Here is a 22,834-nt window from a genome sequence, read left to right as displayed (position 1 = left end):
AAAGCTGATGAGCTAGCAAGGAAAGTCACCTTAAAACCACTATTGGTAGAAAGGGAGCGGGTCGGTGCTTGCATATCCTGTTGTGTTTTACTACTAGATAGCAGGGCTTCGGCGAAACCTGGCCCAGCGCGGGCATCGGTACATGGCATGCGCTGTCGCAAAAGGTTTCTGGCTGAAGATAGATCGCCAGAGATCTTGTGATATCTTTGCCCTCAGTAAGGTTAGCTTCTCCCTAGTTGAGGGGCTTAAGGTTGGAGTTTTTAAGGTGTAAGGTTGGGAATTTTACCCGACGCCATCGGTAGAAGCTGTATGGAAGAAGATGAGATAACACTTCCTTCAAGACTGTCCCTCATTTGGGAGATCAAGACCTGAAACACTTGGGAGCGCATACCTGTAGACATCCCACCGAACTGGCGGGAATGGAAATTAAACGCCTGTGCAAATTTGTAGTTGCCAATGTGTTAGATGGAACACAGGAGTTCTTCCCTTCCATGGCTTCACAAAGGACTACATATAGCAGTCCTCGTCCGATCTTTGGTGAACCATTTAACCCAACCTAATCTAATATGAATTCAAACATTTCTCCCTACTGGTTTCAAACTCACCTGAAGTCACGTGCATATCTCCACGTCCATCATGAACAGCGGATCCCGCAATCGAACTTGCGCCGTGATGTTCGTGTTCATTGTGTTTCAGCGGGGGTACATAATGCGACTTCACCAATAACATTGGCGGTATAAAATGCGAATTGTCGGCCAACTCCTTCACATGGGGGTGTGGTAACTCGTCGAGTTTACCATTGGCGTGCTGCTGTTGTGGATGCATGGGATGACCGATATTCGAAAGTGATTCAGTATCTTCGATATCAATGGATTTAGGTGCCGCATGTGTTGTTACCGAGCTGCTGGACGATGTGGAGGGAGAGTGAGTAAGAGTCTTGGGCTCGATTGTATGGGCAGATGTGGCACTGGAAGCATGTAGAGTGGTAGCTGCGGCAGGTTCTTGGGTCGTTTCTGTTGTCGAAATTTTCACTTCTGTGGCGGTTGTGGATGAAGCAAAGTCTGGAGCTGTAGTACTGCTAGCCGCACTTGTTGACGGTGCTGCTGTTGTAGAGGTTGTTGGGGTGGTAATGGTTGTTGTAGTCGTTGTTATGGGGGCCAATGTAGTACTACTTGAGGTAGTGGTAGTTGGCGCTGATGTCGTTTCAATGGTTGGCATTCTCTCAGCCATGTTTGCTGGTTTTTCTCTGCTTATCATCTCCTCCGAAGACTTCTCGGTTATGGGTGTCATTGTTCGCAAATCCTGTGGTAACACCTTCTTTTTGTGTGGCAGCGGTTCCATTATTTCGTTCGAAACTTCATCATCTTCAGGCCCCATATGCTCCAACATTTCAGGTTCGCCGCTTTGTTGTGGCTGATCGCCCATCATCATATCTTCCAGTGCCAACAACTGTTGTTGCTTCTTTGGTTTTGGTGTTGGTGGTGGCAACTGAATGCTGCTCTCATCATACTTCTGTGCACGAATCTTCTTTTGATAATCCCCACCATTTGTTATGATCACTTTCTTTGCGGCTTTCTTCACTGGTTTGGGTATCTCACCGGGTATGTGATAAATGTTCATTGGCACTGCCGCCTCATCGGCCTGCATCAGATCGTCAACATTGAATTGTTCGATCAGACGCTGTACGGTATTCTTTTCCGTTGGCACTTGTTCAGAGATGTCGCTGCTGCTGGCAGAGCCGTAAGATGTTTCTCCAAGCGGTAGGAGTTCAATATCATTATTCTCGTTGTTGTCTGTGCGTATACTGTTGATTATTTGCAGCGATTTGAAGTGAGAATTGGTTATGTCATTGATGCGTTGCGCTTCGAGACGCTCTCGTGGACAGATCAGTTCGCGTAGTGCACGATCGCGGTCCTGTGGAAGAAGGTAAAAGCAAGAGAAATGTTGCGGTTAGCATTGCTCTCGCGAAAAGAAATTTTTGGTAAGGGTATTATTAGTTTGTGTAAGTTCTGCGGCTGAAAAAGACAACCTTGTCACGAGTGGGTTCAGGGTAGCAATACCGAGCTCTTTCAAAAACTCTCCCAGAAACTTGTAAATAATTGTTGTTGTTAGAAAGTGTATAAATTCCTTAGATTCGCAAGCTGAGTCTAAAAATTGGTATTTAAATTGGTTTAAAACATATTTAGGCGTTTGACAGGCTTTTCAAACGAAATCAAAGTGTGCGAGAATTCCAAAGTGACCACTTCACAGTCAACTAAGTATCCATACTCTTTGATTCAAAGGGCAGCATTCGCAGTCATAAATTTCGGGGCTATATCCACTGGTGCTACATAAAACAAGACATTCAGCGCCTTTGTTGGTGTGGTGTGGACAGGCCGTTGAACAATTTTTTCTTCAACCAAACAAAATTTCAAATACAAAAACAACTTTTGTACCGATGCCTTTCTTGTCTGCTCCTTGATATCGGGTTTCCACGTAAGCTTTCTTACCAGGTTGAACCCTAGGCACTTAACTGTGCCAGAAGGCCGAAGATGCGTTCTTCCCGTTGATGGTGGATACTTCCTTGTGAGTAAAACCAGTTCGGTTAAGGCCTAGTGTCCTACGATACTAAGGTACCCTTGAGTTAACTCATGCACGGTATTCGGAAAATTGTACTTAATCATGAAAGTTACAACATCCTGCTCCATTATCCAGGAGCCGACTTCATCAAGCTTTTGCAAAAAATCATTGATAGTCATGAGCCAGAGAAGTAGCGAGAGAACACTTCCTTGTGGGGTGCTCCTACTCAAATTCCGTTTTGCCTGCGCGCTACCCCACTCCGACACGATGGTTCGATCTTAGAGAAGTTCGAAGATGAGATGCTTAAGGTTCGATTCAATTAGGCAACGATCGAGGATAGTTTTTTTTCTCTTCCAGATTTCTCGGGAATGTTAGCAGAACTGAATTGGGCCTTCCCCAATTGTGCTGGTTTATAAAGGACTTATCCAGTTTTGGCTAAGTCGTTTTAAGGCCTTGGTGATTGGCTGAAAAATCAGTGTTGTTTTATAGAACTTCAACTTTTCGACATTATTTTTGAAGGGTTATTAGTATATTGCTTTGAAATTGGTCAAAGTCTTGGCAATATCTTTCTAGCGAAGACTCATTTGAGCTCTGGGAACGGGAAAACTTCTAAAACTCGAACAATTCGGATGCAAAAGTTGTAGTATTTTCTTGTCTTTTTCAGCTTGCCGGGTATTCATTCTTTTGGAAATGTGTTTTCAGAGGTCTCAGGAAAAATTAGGACAAATTTATATTTAGAAATTAGATCCGAAGGGTCTCAAGAAAGGTTACGTCCAATTTATATAGACATCAACAAGTATAATTTCATTTCTTCCAAGAAATATTACGCTTCCGTCAACGCAGTTCTAGTCGTGGGACTGAAAAGCTGTCCTAACTGTCTTTATTTCAGAAGCAAATACCAAATTTTAAGAAAATTTTTGAGTATTATGGTTATTTAAATACTTCCAACGCAGCTCTCATCTCACTTACCTGTTTCCCCTTGCATGACTGCTTCAGCAGACCTTCCTCGGCGCAGTTACGTATCAGCTCAATGCTTGCAGTGTCGGCCATATACTGCATGGTGAGATTCGGCATATCCTTGAGTATGCAAGAATCTGCCCAAGAAGGCACTGAAGTCGCATAAAACAAAAACGAAGAAATGGAGAAAATAAGCATATAATAAATTAAGAGAGATTTATATTTTCACTGTAAACATTAATTACTCAGAAATCAAAGACTGCAGCATACCAGTAGTTCACTAACGCAAACTCAACATTATGTCCTCGATTTTAAGTTTACAACGCCACAAAAAACACCAAAAATCATCACTCAACACGGCATAACATTTACTTACCCGGCATTTCGCAGAGGAACGATGCGGTCTCGGGTCCGCCGCAACGCAACGCATGCCAGCGATAATCGCGTATGGGATCGATAACGGCGCATAGTGGTGCATCCATTAGTGGCAGCGATTCAGCCCAGTAGCCAGTGTCGGTGACCAGTGGACGGGAATTGCTAAATGTAAAGAGAACGTATATTTAAACGCGGTGGGTGTAGGTGAGGGAAAGGCGAGAAAGATGTAAAGTTCATCAGCAAAAACTGCAAATAAACCGTTGTAACTAGGTGCTACACCGCTACATGAAAGTATGTGCGGCAAGTATGCGCGTTGCTATTAGAAAACACATAAATTGCGGTCTACTTTTAGGCGGACAGCGTATTGTATGAAATCTCATTGCAATGGCGGCGCTTAGAAGCTGCAATGCTTTTAGGCGTTTCAGCGTATTTCACTCGTAAGCCTTAATGGCTGGGGCATGACCTGGTAAACACGTAACGCACACAAACACACACGTGCACCGTGCCGAATGCATTTGTGTGATTTCAATGCGCTTTTAAACGATGGTTGGCACGTGTTTGTGTATTTGGGTTAGCGCTTCATTCGCCGTTAGAAGATGAATGGCGGCGGCACTTGCCTGAGTGCTTGGCTTGTTTGGCTTGCTTTATTTCTATTTTTGGTGTCTGCTGTCTATTTGCTTTAAATGCAGTTGATAAATGGAACTTGGAAAGTAGGTAACCCAAAGGTTGCAAGCGAAAATAATTAAAAACATCAATTAAACTGAATTGATTGGTTGGAAATGAAAATTGAAAATGCAATTGAAGCTGATAAATGGCAACTTTAAATTGTGATTAATGATTAAATTAAATTTAAGCCAGTTTATGGAGAATTTTTTCAACCTAAAGAGTCGATTTCGCCAAGTCCGTGTTACCGTGGGTCTGTCTGTCAGCATGTAGGCGAAGTGTTTTTAGATATCGCAATGAAATTTTATACTTTTCTGTACAAGAAGCAGCTCGGAACCGGCGATATCGGATCGGTATGTAGCTGCAATACAAAATTGAGCGATCAGACTCAAGTCCCCGTATGATAAACTCTTTGTTTGAAACGGCATTGTCATGAATTGTCCTAGGCAATTCTTTGGCCGGGTTAGATATAAACGATCCTAAGGTTTTAATAATTTGAACGGAGAGATGTGGAAAAGCTTGTGTAAGTTCACACTGGAATACAAAGAGGCTATTTATGATAAGCGAGTATGGGCCCGATATTTTCAAAGCGAATAAGACATTTCTATGGTTGTTCTTCTCCAGAAATCCCTGATAGGCTCAAGAGCCATACTCATTCATATCGGGACATCAGTACCTTCCAAGCTTCTTTGGCGAAGCTACTTTTCGAGCAAAAAAGCCTCTATAGATGGCATGAATTTGAGCATGGAAATCTCACAGGCACCCGTCTGTGGTCTATCTTATGATGCACTGTCTGTTTGGGCAGCTCGAACCCCTCTGTAAATGTTGTGCGTATGCGGACGACCTTCTCATTACGGTTGAAGGTCAAAATCGGTCATACTTAGAGCGGGCGGGAAAACAATTTTTGAGAGATTATAAACAATTGGGTTTTAGGTTTGCTGGTTGACATATCGACGGACAAAAAGTTGACAATTATAGTAAATTTGTTTTATAAGACACAATCTTTTTTGTACAAATTCATTTCAATAAATAATTTATTTTATAGCACATTTGTTTTGTATATATATTTTCAGTACTTACGACCACATAAAACGGTCCGAACTTTGCGGTCTCATTAAACCAATCCAAACAATGTCATTCACATCAAGCTCACGGAGTAGATCTCTGGTTGCATCAAATTGGAAGCTGTTGTCGACTGTAAGTAAAATTTAAATTTTTTTTTAGTTAAGCTTGAGAAATGGTTTATTATACAAAGGAGTTAAATATGTACGAAAGTGCCAACTTAATACTTTAAAGTTTTGTATGGCAATGATATATTATTTTGCTAAAAAAGTGTTTGTACGTCATTTCGAATAAGTAAACAGTTTTTGAAGGGAGGAAACATAGTACTTTCTGTGGAACAAATACGCGAAAATGCCATAAAGAGGGAAACAATTGAAGAAAATGACAGAGTAAGGGGATTCTAAGTTTTAGCTTTAGATAATAGTTCTTAGCATATCGTTATTAGCTAACATTCCTTCTTCCTTCCAATTTAATAGCTTACAGTTATTTTAACTATTTTATTTCTTTAGTTTTAAATTAAAACTGTCACGAGTTCTGCCCAAGAAAATAACGTTTTAAGCGATATCGTGTTCGATAGAATAGATTGTCGTTTAGAATAATGTTAATTTGCTGAACTATGTCAATGTCGTCGTATATCTTATACAGCTCATCGTTCCATCGACTGCTGCATTTTCCGTTGCCAATGCGTAAACGACCATAAATCTTCCCCAGAATCCAGCTGTTGTCATCGTCCAAGCCACTGCACCATACAGCAGGACGGAAATTACGTATATGTATGAGTGACTTATAGACTTTGGTTTTGGTTCGTCGAGAGAGAACTTTACTTCTCAATTGCCTACTCAGTCCGATGTAACACTTGTTGACAAGAATTATTCTGCGTTGGATTTCCAAGCTGACGCTGCTGTTGGTATTAATGCTGGTTCCAAGATAGATGATATCGTCTACGACTGCGATTTACGACTGTCAACAGTGACGTGGGAGCCTTTGTAGTCGCGAATGCGACGACTGTTTGTTTGATGACTGGAGATATTTCATCTTGGCCTTGGATAAAGCAAAGCTAACGACGCGTTTGTTGAGGCCAATGATATCAATATAACCGCACGCCAGCTGCTGTACATTCTTATAAAAGAACTCAACTCTGCGGCTCGAATAATTTTCTCCAGCAGTAGATTGAAGAAGTTACATGATAAGTAGTCACTTTGTCTGAAACCTCATTTGGTATCGAACGTTTTGGAAAGGTCCTTCCAGGTCCTGAAGAGCTTTTGGTCAATTGGTAATAAATGTCAGTTTTCACAGTTTTCGTGCTGTCGAAAGCAGCTTTGAAATCGACGAAGAGGTGGTGTGTGTCGATTCTTCTTTCACGGGTCTTTTCCAAGATTTGGCACATGGTGAATATCTGATCGGCTGTTAATTTTCCAGTCCTAATCCCACACTTATAAGGTTCAATCAGTTTGTTGACGGTGGGCTTTAATCTTTCACGCAATATGTTCGATAGAACCTTATATGTGGTACTGGCGCAGATTGTGCGGTCTCCCTTTTTGTGGATAGGATAGAACACACTTAAATTCCATTCGTCGGGCATGCTTTCGTCCGGCAATGTACTTATATATAGTACTGTTATGCTTAACATAAATACATAAAATCTAAATACTCAAAGCCTTGCTTGGATGATATGTCCGCGGTGTTTGACTATAAACCAAAGTAGTGTCCACTCGCACATGGCTTTAGACCCGTTGGTTACAAGCTTTTCAATCCCACCTTCATCATTTATATTTTTTTCTCAAAGTTAATTTGTCGCCGAGTCCTTCATGCCACTTTCAGCTTATTGTCGTTTACTATTATCTCTTCTTTGCCGTCTACAAAGCGTCAGTGCCACTGTCACAACTTTAATATCACAACAAAAAGGGAAAAGAAATGTAAAGGAGGGAACAGTTCCGAAGGAATGAATTATTCCTCATATAATAACGTTGAAATTTCTTCATTAAAATATTGCTCCTGTGTGACTTGGTGCCAAGTCTAGTTTATAGGTGAATCCCCAGGATCTCAACCAAGTTAATTAAACTTCTGGCGCGTTATTTTCGATGTGCACTATTGAACATAATTCCTGCCTAACATACATTTTTAATGCGTTCTCAGCAAATCTTATTTTTCCTAAATCTTATCTTTATAACGACACTTGCATGAGCCGATCGCATCCTTTGGAAAACAAGGTATTTACTTTTGTATATGATACACTGTTCTGTTCTTAATTGGCGTAGACACCGCTTACGCGATTATAGCCGACACTGTTCTGTTAGCTCAGGAAAATTCAACATGGTGATTAATGAAAAAGAGATAAATGTCGTAACTGATCCATTTCAGTACTTCCGTGGACGAAGAAAGGATCATAATGAAATCTTCATTTGATTGAAACGAAGTTATTAGTGAAGAACTGATCGAAGCATATGAAGAAATAAGATATTTCGTTGGTGACCAGGGACATACGAACTATCGCCTTTGGATTATTTTTAGTGATACTAAAAAAAAGGAAAGAACACGGAACACGTTTTATTATTTTCTCTGTTGTTTAATTGAAATTGATTTATTTTAGAGCTATGAAGGTTCTAAAATAAACTCAGACAAACAGATTAAAAGAAACCATTATCTGGAGAAATGAATTTTACCGCAAGTCTCGTGGTGCTATGGCAACATCCTCTAGCTTAATACAAAAACAAACAGCAACAAAGGTACAAAAATCACTTAACTGCTATCACTTTGCGCGACCTTTGCTGAAATATTCAAATTATCGGAAGTCGCCGACACAACTTTCTCCCAGTTTTCCATGGACATTTTTTTCGCCGCTTTGTGTCCTTCATCAACGCTGCTGACACAGGCAAGCGCTGCCGGTTAGGAAGCTGTCACTATGCATTATTGCAGTTTGGCGGGCACATTGAAAATTCGGGCGTATGCTAGTGATAGGTCGAACGCTTTGTCGCTTTGTCGGCGCTTGATGGCGTTTTGGGCTGATAAAAATTGCAAACAAAAATTGATAAAAATAGAGTGAAAGCGGCAAGTGACTAAAGCAACGCGGGAACGCTGCCTCAGCCTGTTCAGTGGGGTTTTGAACAATTTTTCACCAAAATATGCCGCGTGCATACATTAGTGGCACGTTGTTGTTGTTGGCGCGTTTTTTTTCTCATTATTTTGGCGCTGCGTTCAGCGAAGTGGAAAGCGCTCCTTTGCCTGCGGCCAACTGACGCGCACTCTCGGAGGTCAACAGGGCGTATGAATTCTAAATATAAACGAGCATTTTTTTCCGGCCACTCTTACAAGTGTCGATAGTCATTTCCATGCATGTGTTGGCGCGTGAGTGTGTGTGTGTATGTGTGCTGGTATGTATATATGTATGTATGTGTGATTGTTTGCTTATATGCTTGGAGAGCTGTTGCGAGTAGTGGTTACAAGCGCTTGTCCTGGCAAATACTTTCCTGTGCATTCATGTGTGTGTTTGTGTGTTCGTATGTGTGTGTTTGTGTATAAATTTGCATTCGTGCGCGCCTAGAGTGCCTGTCCGTTTGCGCATTTTGTGTCGAGCATTTGCATATCTTGTTTATTTATTTTGCCAAAGCACACAGCCACCAGCTGCCGGGCATTTATTCACCGCATTTCCTGTCCTTCGTATTTGCATTGCCCTCGTTTTGTTATTGTAATTTTGGTTTTGACAATTTTCCACGTTTTTATTTGCAGTTTTTTTGCGCTTTCGCCGCGAGCATATTTGCACTTTTCATTTTTGTGTCACCACCTGCCGACTCGCCAATGTTTGCTTTTGACAATTCTATTTTCCTCTCACTTTTTTTCGTTTAAAAATTTGCCGTTTTTTCACTTTTCATGCGGTTTGTGCGTTTCAGCGTCTGCAAGTGATTTTCTTTTCGTTTGTCTCTTCTTATCAGCTGCTGCTTTGCTTTTGAGTTCAGTGCGTTTAAGTTTGACGGTCACATGCACTCCTTGGCTTTTTGAGTGGGGTCAAACTGTATTTAAGTGCTTCGCTAAGAAGTTCTGACTTGTTGTAGATTTTTAGAGAAAGCGCTGATTTTTTATTCGGTTTTCCCTTTTGTATTTTGTGTAAGTTGAAACTGTTCAACTGTATTTCTATTTATTTAAGTGTTTACTTACCGGTGACCAGATTGGCGTGATGAAATTGGCAAACAGCATCAGCCTCAAACCAAGATATTCGATCGCGGAAGAAGCGATAGAAGACGTTGAGTCCCTCCTGCGGCATGGTCCAAGTGTTGCTGACATTGACCTACAACAAAGCAAAGAAATTTTCTCTTTCAAAATCTAAAGTTATTGCTTGAGATTTTCTGAAGATTTTTTTAAGTTAGTCAATAAAGATATCCCTTAGTAGGTTTCTTAGGCTTGCTGTCAAAATTCCAAATATATAGAATTTAATTATAAATTCCTTCTGGCGCTTTGCTTACATCTATGTAGTAACCCAATTTTCAAAAAAAAAAAAAAACTTCCACCAGCATATTTTTCATATGATTAAAGGGCATAAAAACATATTTTCCTTCATTTGGAGCGATCAGTTTAAATTGCCACTATATGAGTTATATTTCGATCTGAAAACATATATTCGGGGGCGATGTCTCACAATTACCATATTATGTCGAATGTCTATGCTAAATTTCGTGAAGTTACCTTGGCAAATAAAAAAATTTCCCATACAAGCACTTGATTTTGAGATCGAGTTCTGATAAATGATCAGCTTCTTGATAAGGAAAAGATGTGTGCGAAATTTCTAGTCTAAAGCTCAAAAACTGAAGAATTACTTCACGTATTTACTAAAGGATAGACGGAGCATGGCTAATGCGGATCAGTTCATCACGCTGATAATTTATATATACAAATAAATCTTCTATAAATTTGGAAATTTTATATATCACAGTTCGAATGATCCGATTTAAGTCAAATATGCACCATTTTGTTCAATAATTTCTTGTCATATTGAAGTAAAATTTATAACTTTATTCTCTTTGAAACCAAAAGCCCTCGTCTTAATTAGCAAAAAGCAAACATAGTCGATTTTCATAAGCTTCTCTTGAGACGAAATCAACAGAAAACAGCCCATAGAGCTTCTGGCTAGTCGCCATCAATGCGTATGGCCGGACGTTGTGTAACAATTCCTATCCCACTGGCCAAAACTGACCGCTTCTCTTGAGACGAATCGCTTCTAAGCTATTGCTTCCTACAGACGATCTATTTGTTGAAAGCACAGGGCCGGATTAAGAGTTCGACTGTAAGGTAACAGCTCATAGTACGAGTAGATGATTTTCTACCCAATTCAACCAAACACATGGCAACATCTTCTTTCAATTTCACATTGGTTACCATTTGCGCCAGCTCTCCGTTTTACCTAAGTGAGTAAATATTCAACACTAGTAGCAGGACGGGAATAATGAGTGACTTATAGAGTTTAGTCTTTGTACTTCGAGAAGACTTTATTTCTCAATTGCTTACTCAGTCCAAAGTAGCACCTGTTAGTAAGCGATATTCTGCACAGCATTTCGAGGCTGACATTGTTGGTGGTGTTAATGCTGGTAGACGAAATTATCAACGACTTCGAAGTTATGACTGTTCAGAGTGCAGTGGGAGCCAAGCAGCGAGTGCGACGACTGTTTGTTTGATGACAGGAAATACTTCGTCTTGCCCTCGTTCACTACCAAACTCAGTTACTAGAACGGCCGCTCCATTGTCATCGATTGGGGAATCGGGTTCACCATCTCCAGGTGTAGCAGGTTGAAGAAGTATTCTCTCCATAATTTTAGTATGCTCTGGGCATCAGTCACTAGATCACCAATGGGGCTGCTACAAGAGTATGCTCCGGTCTTGAAGCCTTCTGTTAGTCGCCGCATCTTAACGTACAATTTTCGAGCATTACCCCTGTCGGTCAGCTTGTCAGTCTCTTCGTACTCACACATTTCGGCCTCTCCTTTTTTTGTCTGCAAATGCGTCTCGCTTCCCTCTTCAACTCTCGGTATCGTACCAGTCATTCGTGCCGTCACACGGTTCCCTTACACTGAGTTGCTGTCGATTGCTCTCAGAGAGCAGGTATGTAAGTCGAGTAGATGGCAGCTTCTAGACGTCGAACTTTTCTTGTGTTCGTTGACGTACGTATTTTGCTGCACAGAGGCGGGTGCGTATCTTTTTTGCAACAAGTTAGTGGTCCTAGCCAATATTAGGACCTCGGAGAGTACGCACGTCTAAAACAATGGAGGGATTTTTCACATCATGATCGATTTGTTTGGTGGCTTTTCGATGCGGAGACAGCCAGGTAGCTTGATGGATTTTCCTATGCTGGAATCTAGTACTACATATAACCAAATATCCCACTGTAAAATGATCCCGAATATTTTTGCATTATAGTACAGAAGTAGATGGCACCACCAGGGGGCGCTAGATTCAAAAAGTCCTGTTTACTTTGTTTTAGCTCCTCCACAATTTCTGCTAGTTTTATTACCGATGCTTTTCAAAAGGCTTGAGTGTACTTGAGTAAAATTAACTGAAGCCTTTCAAAAGTATTTTCTGGAAGGGTAAACGGAAATGTTAACTGTTTTTACTTTATCAATACCAGACTAGTATCAAGTCATTATGGAAACTTGTTATATATACACAAATTTCGAATTCGAATAGCAGTTGTTTTGTGCAAATGTCAAGTAGATAGGTTTATCTTTAATTTGTTCATTAACAATTTTAATGCACGAAAGTAATAAATTTCGAATACATTTCTAAAAAAATATGAATAAGTAAGAAGCAAGCGGTGGAGTGGAACTTCTGAATGCGGGCAAGAAACGGAATATTCGAACTTTTTACAAAACAGTCATTACATAAATAATAAATTTTTTTATTGCAAAGTTAATTGGGGCAATTAAAATTGTAATAAAAAAACTCGTAATAAACTTCTTTACTTCTGAGGTTTAATAAACTTGCTTAAACGAGCGGCTATGTACGAGAGGGTGGAAAGCACACAACACTCAACACAAACAACTTGCTGAACTCGTTTGCCTTTGGCAATCATTATTTAACCCTTTGCTATTGTACTTATGTTTACATTATTATACTTAATTCCATACAATCGCCGCATTTGCCTACAATTCTTCGTAATTATTTTTGTTTTTATGATTTTTTGTGCTCTTAATTTCAAAGCATGCTTTTAAAAAAGTTTTTTTTTTTGGCTTTATAGTAAAAGAAAAATTGAGAAAAAGGGAAAAGGTAAAAATGAAAAGGAAAAACAAAATTAATTGTTGTACAAACAAAGCGAAAAGGAAACCAACAAGCGAAGATGTTGTTGTTGTTGCGCTTAATTGTGAAAGTATGAAGTACATATGAAAGTCCCAAAGAAAAATTACTGTAAAATGTTTATTTCTAGAACTTTGGGTTACAAATAATTTAGAATAAGAAAGTTGAATCAAAAAGAAGCAGAAAAGAGAATCAGAAAAATTAATAAATAGAAAATAAGTACGTTCAAATAAAAATATTAATTGTGACTCAAGAAATTATAAGCGGCAACGCGCACAATTTCCTATGCAACGACATAAGCCTAAGTGCCGCGCAATTCTCCAACTTGACTAATTTCAAACTTTTTCTCTGCTTGTTATTCTGTCTCATTATCTTTGCATCGTACTTCGCCCAACTTCTCCATTCTATGCAAGCGGTTTACCCAAGCCTTCTTCACTTAATTCCGCATTGTTTGTGCTGCGCTTCTTTTTTTCTGAGGATGATAATTAGGCAAATACGATTGCTTCAACTCCCTGCAATTGCGGCGGCGGTTGCTGTCGATGCTGCAGCAACTTATTGTTTTTGTTGTTTCTTTTCGCTCAGTCAATTATCTTGTTGCCCGTGTTGTTGTCTTAATTAAAATTATCAAAAGACTTGATTAATAGGAAATGAAAGCCATCATATGTATGTGAAGACGGAAAATAAAGGAAATCTTAAGAAGGAGGGTTATAATGTCTAGATACACACTTAGAGCTGTCTAGTATAGATACCAATACGATAAGTGGTTGTGAGATTTTTACGTTGCGCACAACTTTTGAGATAATAATGAAAACTGGTAGGAATGTTAACAGGTTTTTAGGGTTTATGGGAATTTAAGAGAATAAAATTAATGGAAATTAAGTAATGAGGGTTGAAGAAGGGAGAAAAAAGAACAATATTTGAAAACTTTTTCACGTTCGTGAGAAATTTTTTTCTGGAGTTACCATCTGAATATGAATATTATTTTTGAACACTACTGTCATCAACTATTTTATACTTTTGAATTTCATAACATCCAGGAAACGTCAAAGACACTATAAAGTTTCTATATAAATGTAGGTTGCCTTTTATATTTCGGAATTAGAGAACAAAGACAAAATTTAATCATCAAATATCACCTTCGTGTTTTAAAAAATGTTTTCCAATAAACTCTATACAGTTTTGCATGCGTTTGAATCAATTGTCGAAAGATTTTTGTCACTTTGATTGAGTTATCTCCAAAGCATGCCTTTTGAACGCATCAACTTCCTTTTCAGATGTGGCAAAACGTTGACCTCTTAGTTTAATTTATTCGTGCGGGAATAAAAATAAGTCGTTCAATGCCAAGTCAGGTCAGTGCTTTACTCATGAAATCGATATTTTAAGTGCTCAATGCAGTTGGTTCAGGCGATGTATATGAGCTCGCTTTGTCATGGTGAAGAGTGATCCGTCTTCGGCGCATAGTTTTTCTGATTTCTTTAAAGGCAAGTAAATGATTGTATAATACTCAGAATTTATTGTCCTGTACTGCTGTAGTGGTTGGTATAGTTGCGACATCATCAATATTTCTAAAACAAAAAGGCATCCACTTACTTCGAATTGCTCGTGCGCGAACCATTTTTGTTTGACTCAGCTCATCTTAAAAATATTCTAACGCTGTTATACTTTCGGGCCATACGCGTAAATCCACGATTTATCACCTGTCATGTCAATTGACACCAGCTTTTATTTTGAGCGATTGATAAATTGTATGAGATTCCACGAGAAAAAAATTTTCAACAATGAAATATCCATTTTTTTGCTGGTAGCAAAAAATAATAGCGCGAAAATGTTCCAATTGTTTTGCCCGAGATGAATATTTTAAATTACTATAAACAACTACAACAATTTAAAATTTTGCGCAAGCTATTTTCTTCTCATGAAGCTGCCCATTTGTTGAATATAGCTCCCATACAAATATCAAAATCAAATTCATCTATGGAAATATGTTTTTTTTTATATATATTTAAAATACAAGGATATGCTGTAATCTTCTTGAAAACCAAGATAAGGCCTATGAAGAGTGTTATAGTGTCGGTGTAACCGTGGTTAACGCGTTTTCTGGTTTTATAACGAAGTTATTAAATCATGTTTTTTTTTTATCAGTTGGTATTCTATGCCTAAGAGTTCCAAAATTATCTTCAATGTTGTTGGATTATCAAGCATCGGTTCTTTATAACAGTTTGGTTGAGTTCACATACTCAAAGCTGATTATATGTAAGCCACGCAACTACTTGTTACCTTCTTAGGGATAATATGATAATAAGCGGTACGGTAACGTGCTGCAACAACGGTCTTCTAATCCAAGATTTCACCCTCCTAAATGCAAATCAAAACCTTTAGCAATGCTTCGGAATATTATCGTTTGGAAAGACCAATGAAAATGGCAACATATGATTGAATGAAATGTATACTAAATAATTTTAAACTTTTTATCATTATGAACTAAATAAAAAATCCTCGTAATAATATACTTTTCGCTAATTTAATGTAACCTTTAATCAGAGTAAATGTATATGACTCCCAATTAATCCAATTGTAGAAAAACTTGTTATAAACCTTGGCTAGAATGACCTTCAGTGCATTTGGCTAATTTTTGAAGCGCAATTCCATAGATTGCTGGCATATTCAACGTCATAATCGTAAGTGCATGCCCCGTCACCAGTAGTGATGCGTTTGATAAATATAAGGTCCTCAGCTACGATTTACAGTATCTCTTTTGGGATCTCTACTCAAGTTTTTGGAAAGATTCCAGTATGTTGGTGCGAGTATAGTATTGACACGCTTCGTACTCAAAATGTGACCCAAAATATGTTGAGGCGATCCAAAAAAGATGTTGAGATACTCTGCTATATCATTGGTGCCAACAAGATAACTTTCAGCGGATTTTTCTTTGATTCGAATAATTATATATGCAGATAATTAACCTTATGGCCTATTAGGGATTCTAACAAATAAATTTTCTTAGCTTAACTTTTTTGTACAAACTCTTCGAAAATTTTGAACGATATCATTTATCTGTATTAAACAAGAAATAATTATACACCAACAGCTTTAGTACTTGATATTATGATGGCATTTTATGCATACATAAGCTATAAAGCAAAATACTCAAATATGTGCCACATAAGCAAGTAAGGTAACTTAAGACCCTTCTATAGTGAAACATCAAATTAGTTAATACAAATATTAGTATACTCTCAGAACTTTTTGTCTAAAATCGAGTTAGTTTCACAAAGTTAGGTCAGAGACAGAGCATAGAAAAGCTATAGGTTCAGTGTACATATTTTTTGAAATAAAAGACGAAAAGTCGGTCATCATTATCACCTTTTCGTGCAACAGAGCCTTGTGCTACTATTCATGTGTCATCTAAAAAGCTCGGTCATTTGCGGTTTCTTCTTAATTTCATATGACAAGATGTCAAACTTCTTCATGTGTTCCTCGAGTTTGTCAAACTATCTTTATCGTGGTATGAGTTGGTCTAACTCAAGGTTCTATATTATACACAATATCGTTTATTCTTGCAAAATTTTTTTTAAGATGGTCGGAAAATATCCAAATAAAATTAAGTTTTGAGAATGTAAATTTAACGTGGCAGTTTGTCAGCTATTTTGAAGTAGTATAAGCCTGGTTCATTTATTACTCAACCTGCTATTTGCCATCTCGTATAAAATACCAGTTGCTGTCATGAAAAAACGATTATCCACTGACTAGTTCCTTTTGTGCTTCATACTAGTTTTAAAGTAAATTAGTTTGTAACTAGTTGCTTTTACTAAAAGGCCATTCATGCTTCAGCGCCTCACACATACATATAGGTATATATGTATATACTATATGTGTAGCATATGCTCAGGCGCTCACATTATTTGCACACAATACCAGGAATATGAAATCGAAATTGTATTGCTCAGTGGAGTGCACATTTGCTCTTTGTAAAATCTTTTTCATTTCATATTTTTTCTTTGCCTTGCTATTTGCTTTTCGTATGAGAAGAAGATATTTCGGATAAGTGGCGCTTCAAACATGCTTGAAAATGCACGTAATACAAGTACATTGTTAGCATAAAGATGGTATGTATATATAGTGTTACAGTGTTTGTTTGCAAGTATGTGTTGGGTTCACAGGTAAGTGCGCACATAACCTCTCAGCCAGCGTTTGTGTTACTCCGTCCCTCGTTGGCCTTTGATGTTTACAATTCCCTTAATTGAATTTTAAATACACAAATGCTTTCGCTTATTCGCAACTGTCGAAGATTTTTGCATTGAATGGTTGTGCATACATACATACATTTTACATGTGCGGATATGAGTGCATATATACATGCGTTTACAGTATTGTGAAAAATAAAATGCTAACGCTCCATTTTGAAAGGAATCTTCATCAAGTGATTTAATTATCGCTGACATCGCGGATTGTAGCTTTAATCTATATTTTTATACCCTGCACAGAGTATATTAAGTTGGCCACGAAGTTTGTAACATCTAGAAGGAAATGTCGGAAATCCTATAAAATATATAGGTAGATGTTCAACAAGATGAGCTGAGTCGATTTAGTCATGTCTATTCCCTTTTTATATACACTAACAAGTCCCTTAGTTTTTGAGATATCGATCTGAAATTTTGCACACTTCCTTTTCTTCCCAAGAAGCTGCTTATTTGTTGTGATGTCCAATATCGGATTACTATACCATATAGCCGCCGTACAAACGGGATTATCGGAATCAAGTGCTTGTATAAAAAACTCTTGTTTTTGACGAGGTATATTCAAGAAATTTTGTATGGGTTATTGTCGAAATTAATGCTGCAATTTCGTAGAAATTGTCAAAATCAAATTCGTGAAGGTGTTATAGCTTCTGCGCAAACGAAGTTAACGGTTTCTCTTGATTTTTAGAAAATTTACAAACTAGCTAACTGATCCACTTGGTTTCTTATGCTCTGCACAATACTGTATCTGTATATTGTTCTACAAATTCAATTTCTCATTCTCACCGCTTTTCTTGGGTTTCTTTTCTTGTTTTGCGCAGATTGTATTGAATTAATTGAAATTAAATATTTATAAAAAAATCCGACGAATTCATTGGAGAAAGTAAAGAGAGATCTACACTTTGTTTTCTTAACTGTGAGATTGTCGTACATACTCGTATGTATGCTCGTTTGTATACTCGTGTAAGTGAGTTTGCTTTGTTAACGAGGAAATATTACAGTTGGTTTCTTGTTCAGCATTGCTTGAAAAATTGAAGCGAATTGGGAATAAATATTTTCTATGCCACTTAATGCAAGAAAGAAATGTAAAATATATATAATTTTATAGATTTTTAATAAGACAGAAGGTAAATTTATCACCAAAGGTTACTTTGCTTCATTAATTTTGAATCTAAAACCGCGAGTGCGAAGAACATTCAAGTTTTTTTAAACAAAATCTGATGGAAAACTTGAAAAATCAAAAAACTAACAATAGAGCTGCAAATAACTAGCTTATTGCAGTCAAAATCTCCGCATAAAATGAAGGCAAGGAAAAGAAGATTTATAAAAAATTTAGTATGGAAAAATACAAAAGAGCGTCAAAGAAAATTTGAAGCAAAAGATAGAGAAATTAGCCAATGGCAACCAACGCGAAAACAAGTGTAAAGAAGTGTAATAAAGCAGCTATATCGTCTACTATTGATTAATTGAAAGGGAAAAAACAGAAAATGAACTTCAGATAAGAAAATAAAAAAATAATTGTTTGAAAACCGTAAAAAGCTTGAAATCGAACACAAAAAGGCAAACTGAGCACTTAGTGAAAGGAAAACAGGTTTTTAAAGTAAAACAAATCCATGATTAATTACTGAAAATATGCTTCTCTTAGTAAAAATGATTGCATTGAAAAACGCAGGAGGAAGTAGATAACGAGGAGCTTGAGAGAATTTTTACTTTCTTTAAGAAGATTGCCAAAATCAAAATTAAACGAAAAAAAAAAACATTAATTTCGGTGGCAGGTGCTTGATTTTGTTTGTTCGGTATATACAGCAGTTGACAGCTAATTAGAAACGCTACTTAGTTTGAAGTAAATGATGTTATTTTCTAATAAATCACTTATTTTTACCGTTTTTTCACTCATTTTATAGAAACTTACGTTAAATTTAAACTCTAATAGTAAAAGTTTGAGTTAAAAATCTTTTTGTTTTGAAGATTTTAATAAAAATCTGTAGAATCAACGATTTCAGTGCGACAGTTAATTAGAAACGAAAATATTTTATGAGCAAAAACTACTGTTATTAAAACAAATTGCTTACTTTCAGTTCGTATTTTGTTACTTAACCCTTTTAGTTTAATACTGCTTCACATCGATTGCGAATTGACGTTTTAAGACTCTAACAGCGCACCACTAGTGTTGTTTTCCATGCCGTCCTAATTTAATCACAAAGGACATCCATATTTGTGATATTTTTAGTAACTACAGCTTTTTTGACATCAACAGAGATGTTTTCTCTTCAGGTCACTCCAAAACATTCATGGAATTTTTAACAAAAAACTTTTGTGTTGACTTTGCCATGTGATTTGAATTGCTATTTTGTTGGAATTTCCACATAACAGGCAAACTCTTCCTTAGTTCATGGCAAAATTACATTTTTTAGAATGTCGACGTATTTCTCCTTTTTTGAAATTACATCAATCGTATGAAGTGGACCTACAACCTTCCAGGGAAAAATTTTCCACACCATGATTGATCCTACACCTACGAATTTTAGTCAGAAGTGTGTTCTTGCGTGCTGTTCTGCCGTGAAGTCAAAATACGACCAAACACCGGGAAATTACTTTATTGAATAGTTGGCCATTATATTCATGCTGAATTTCACGTGCAATATTGAAAATAGTTGTAAAATTCTGTATATGCTTAAGGACATTCAAAACAATTTTTTTGGAGCATTTGACCTTATTCGAAATTTCTTTACACAACTTTCCAGACCGACGAAGGTCACAAATGTTGCTTCGAAGGGTAGGTGTACAGCTGCAGCGTTTCCTCATTAAAAAACTTCAATAATACTTTTTAAGCCACAATCTCTTACCAGAAATCAGTAATATTAATAACAAAAATTAATACCTTAAGAATTTTTAATTCTTTAAATAACTGTTTGTAATTAACTGTCGCACTTAATGTACCTTCTATATCGTAACGCTTTTATTATTTGGGAAAAAATTAAAAGAACTTTAACTTCACAACTACAAAACAGAGTGAATTTAGTAGTAAATAGAGTAACACGAACAATGCAAGAGTTTTAGGAATATAAATAACGGTATATTAAATTTTTTTATCATAATACTTATCAGACACCTACAATAAAGTGAGCGTTTCTTATTAGCTGTCAACGGCTATACTATATGACAGAAATATGATAAAGGTCCAATGTGGAAAAAATTCTTCAAATATTATAGCGTTGCAGTGGAAAATAATCCTTGCAAAACTTGATGTAAATGTCCCTTTAAAGGAAAAAGTTTTCCATACAAGCACTTGACTTTGATCGCTCGGTTTGTATGACAGCTATATGAGATAGTAGTCCGATCTGGAAAGTTTCTTCCGATATTAAAGCGTTGTAATGAAAAATAACCCATGCAAGTTTTCGTGAAAATAGTCCCCTTAAATGAAAAAAATTTCATCGCTCAGTTTGTATGGCAGATCAAAACCTTCAAAAAAAAATTGTCGAGCAGCAAAATTAAAGTACAGTTACTTTAATCATCTCCTCCTTTCCAAGTCAAACTAAAATTCTGAGCAATTTCAGCGTTTCCTAATTCATATACATATAACAGCAAGGAGAGTCTATCGCACACCGGGGCGTATGAGTGATCTGCACTTATTGCTTGCCGTCAGGTAAATACACATCATAAAATCTGTGCTATCACGCAAAGCGTCTATTTGTCTACAACTGCTTCACACGCATGCACTCGCAAGCCGGTAGCGACATACGACGATTTTATTTGCTTGCACCATTCATGTCAATAGATTCGCACAAATGTTACTCATACGCACTGCACACACATATTTCCTCAGTTATGAGCTTGGTGCCGCGCAGTGGAGCTAAAAGTAGCATAAGTAAACGCACAATAGGTGGTAACATGGCATTTAACAATGAAAAAGGATGCTGAAAATAGTAATAACAGCAGCAAGTAAAACAAATAGTGCTTCATGTAGCCGTGACAATCAAGTATTAAAATGCGAAATAAACGCTCAACAATTCTGCCAACAACTATGGCGCTGCTGTGACTGATGTGCATAAATGTGTGCTGACAAGGAGAACGCGGCATTGAACAAGCACATGTGTGTATAGAAAAAGGAGCGTACAGCACAGAGCTAAGTGGTAAATAGGATAAAAGACAGGATGCATAACGCCAGGGCATGCAATGAAGCAAAGCAAAGTGCAGGGTGTAAAGGCACGCTGTGAAGGAGAAAAAAAGCTGAGGAGGGTAAAAAAAATATTGCCAAACGCATGCTGTTGACTGCGACACGCTTCGTCGCATGCCAAACGGGAGAAAATAAATTTGCATGTTGACGAGATGAATGGCAAGCAATATTTGAATGTCAAACTAAGGATATGCGCCACTGACAACTAGTCAAACTATGGAGGTGGAGTGGGGCACAAAACAAAAAGAACAGAAAAACAAAAAAATATGTAAAGAAAAGCTCCGTTAGTTGAAGTGGAAAAGTGATAAGATAGGTGTCTGAAGTAATGCACCAAAGGCAGAATAGGAGAAGATACAGAGTGACTCAAAGCGGTACGGAAGGGAATGTGAATGAAGAAAAAGGGGAAAAAATGTTAACTTCGGCTTATGTATAATGACATTCACAAATAAAAACAGTTTCCATACAAAAACTTGATTTTGATCGTTCTATTTATATGACAGCTATATGTAATAAAAGACCAATCTGCACAATTTATTCGTTGATTGTAGCGTTGGCTGTGATAGTACTCTGTACTAAATTTCGATATCTTGTAAGCTGAAAAAGTTTTCCATACAAGGACTGGATTTTAATCGTTCAGTTGGTATGACAGCTGTATGCTATAGTGATCCGATCTGAAGAATTTGTTCGCAGATTGTAGTGCTGCTTTAGATAATAATTCATGTGAAATTTCGTGAAGATATATTGTCAACTGAAAGAGTTTTTCATGCCAGAATTTAATTTTGATCATTCAGTTTGTATGACAGCTATAGACAGCAGTAATCCGATAAGATCCGGTTCTAAGAAATAAGTAGCTCCTTGGTAAGAAAGCCGTGAGTACAAAATTTCAGAGCGATATCTTAAAAATTGAGGGACTGAGGGTGTTACAAACTTCGTGGCAAACATAACATACTTCGTTCAGGGTATACAAAAAACAAAAACAACTAAAAATTAACATAACTAAAACAAAGTGGTAGAAATTGCAAAAGTTGCCAGCATAAAAACATCAAAGTGCTGGAAAATGCAAAAATAAGCTTGATAAGTCGCATGCTCTTGCGGAAGCGTTGAGCGACAACAAGCAAGACGCCAAAGTGAAATGCGCGCAAACAGACAGCGTGTAGTTAACGCTATCCTAGCGCAACTACTTCCAACAGAACAGACAGAGTGCTCCTCCTCGCCTTCCTTCACGCGAGCTCCCTCACTCGCTGTGACAGCAAAGGAAATGCACAGAAGCATATTTATGCGCTCGAATGCCGTGTGCGTCGGCAGAGTGTGAGTTAGTGAGCGCAGCAGAAGCAGCAGCACCAGCAGCAGTGCAGAAGTGTCGGCAAAGCGAATTATTTGCTGTGTGGAAAAAGGTGGAAATAAATATAATAAAACGCTGAACATTTTTCATGCTGCTGCGAATGAATTGTCTGCGCTTAAAATATGCAACTGCAATTTTCTGTTTAAACAGCGCATAAAAGCCAAGCGAGGGCGCCCAACATAAATA

At 37.6% G+C, this 22,834-nt stretch overlaps 1 protein-coding gene and 1 long non-coding RNA gene across 6 annotated transcripts in view; one reads left to right on the top strand and one right to left on the bottom strand.

The window, feature by feature from the left end:
• The window catches only part of LOC120775084, a 186,141-nt gene that overhangs the window by 22,884 nt on the left and 140,423 nt on the right, over positions 1–22,834 (top strand). Inside the window, exon 2 of the long non-coding RNA XR_005705290.1 lies at positions 5,628–5,751. This is a non-coding gene — a long non-coding RNA (uncharacterized LOC120775084). The remainder of the gene's footprint in view (positions 1–5,627; positions 5,752–22,834) is intronic.
• Positions 1–22,834, bottom strand: part of LOC120775080 (mucin-5AC) — a 134,907-nt gene that overhangs the window by 5,222 nt on the left and 106,851 nt on the right. For all 5 annotated transcript variants that reach the window (XM_040105076.1, XM_040105075.1, XM_040105074.1 and 2 more), the window contains exons 3-7: positions 9,769–9,898; positions 5,635–5,749; positions 3,893–4,053; positions 3,529–3,668; positions 606–1,914 (exon numbers count right to left, since the gene is read on the bottom strand). In XM_040105076.1, the coding sequence (XP_039961010.1) occupies positions 606–1,914; positions 3,529–3,668; positions 3,893–4,053; positions 5,635–5,749; positions 9,769–9,898 (1,855 nt within the window). The remainder of the gene's footprint in view (positions 1–605; positions 1,915–3,528; positions 3,669–3,892; positions 4,054–5,634; positions 5,750–9,768; positions 9,899–22,834) is intronic.

The sequence above is a fragment of the Bactrocera tryoni genome, chromosome 4 (genome assembly GCF_016617805.1).
Source record: "Bactrocera tryoni isolate S06 chromosome 4, CSIRO_BtryS06_freeze2, whole genome shotgun sequence".
Lineage (NCBI taxonomy): Eukaryota > Metazoa > Arthropoda > Insecta > Diptera > Tephritidae > Bactrocera > Bactrocera tryoni.
The sequence above is the reverse complement of the archived record's forward strand: the minus strand, read 5'-3'. Positions and strand labels throughout refer to the sequence as shown.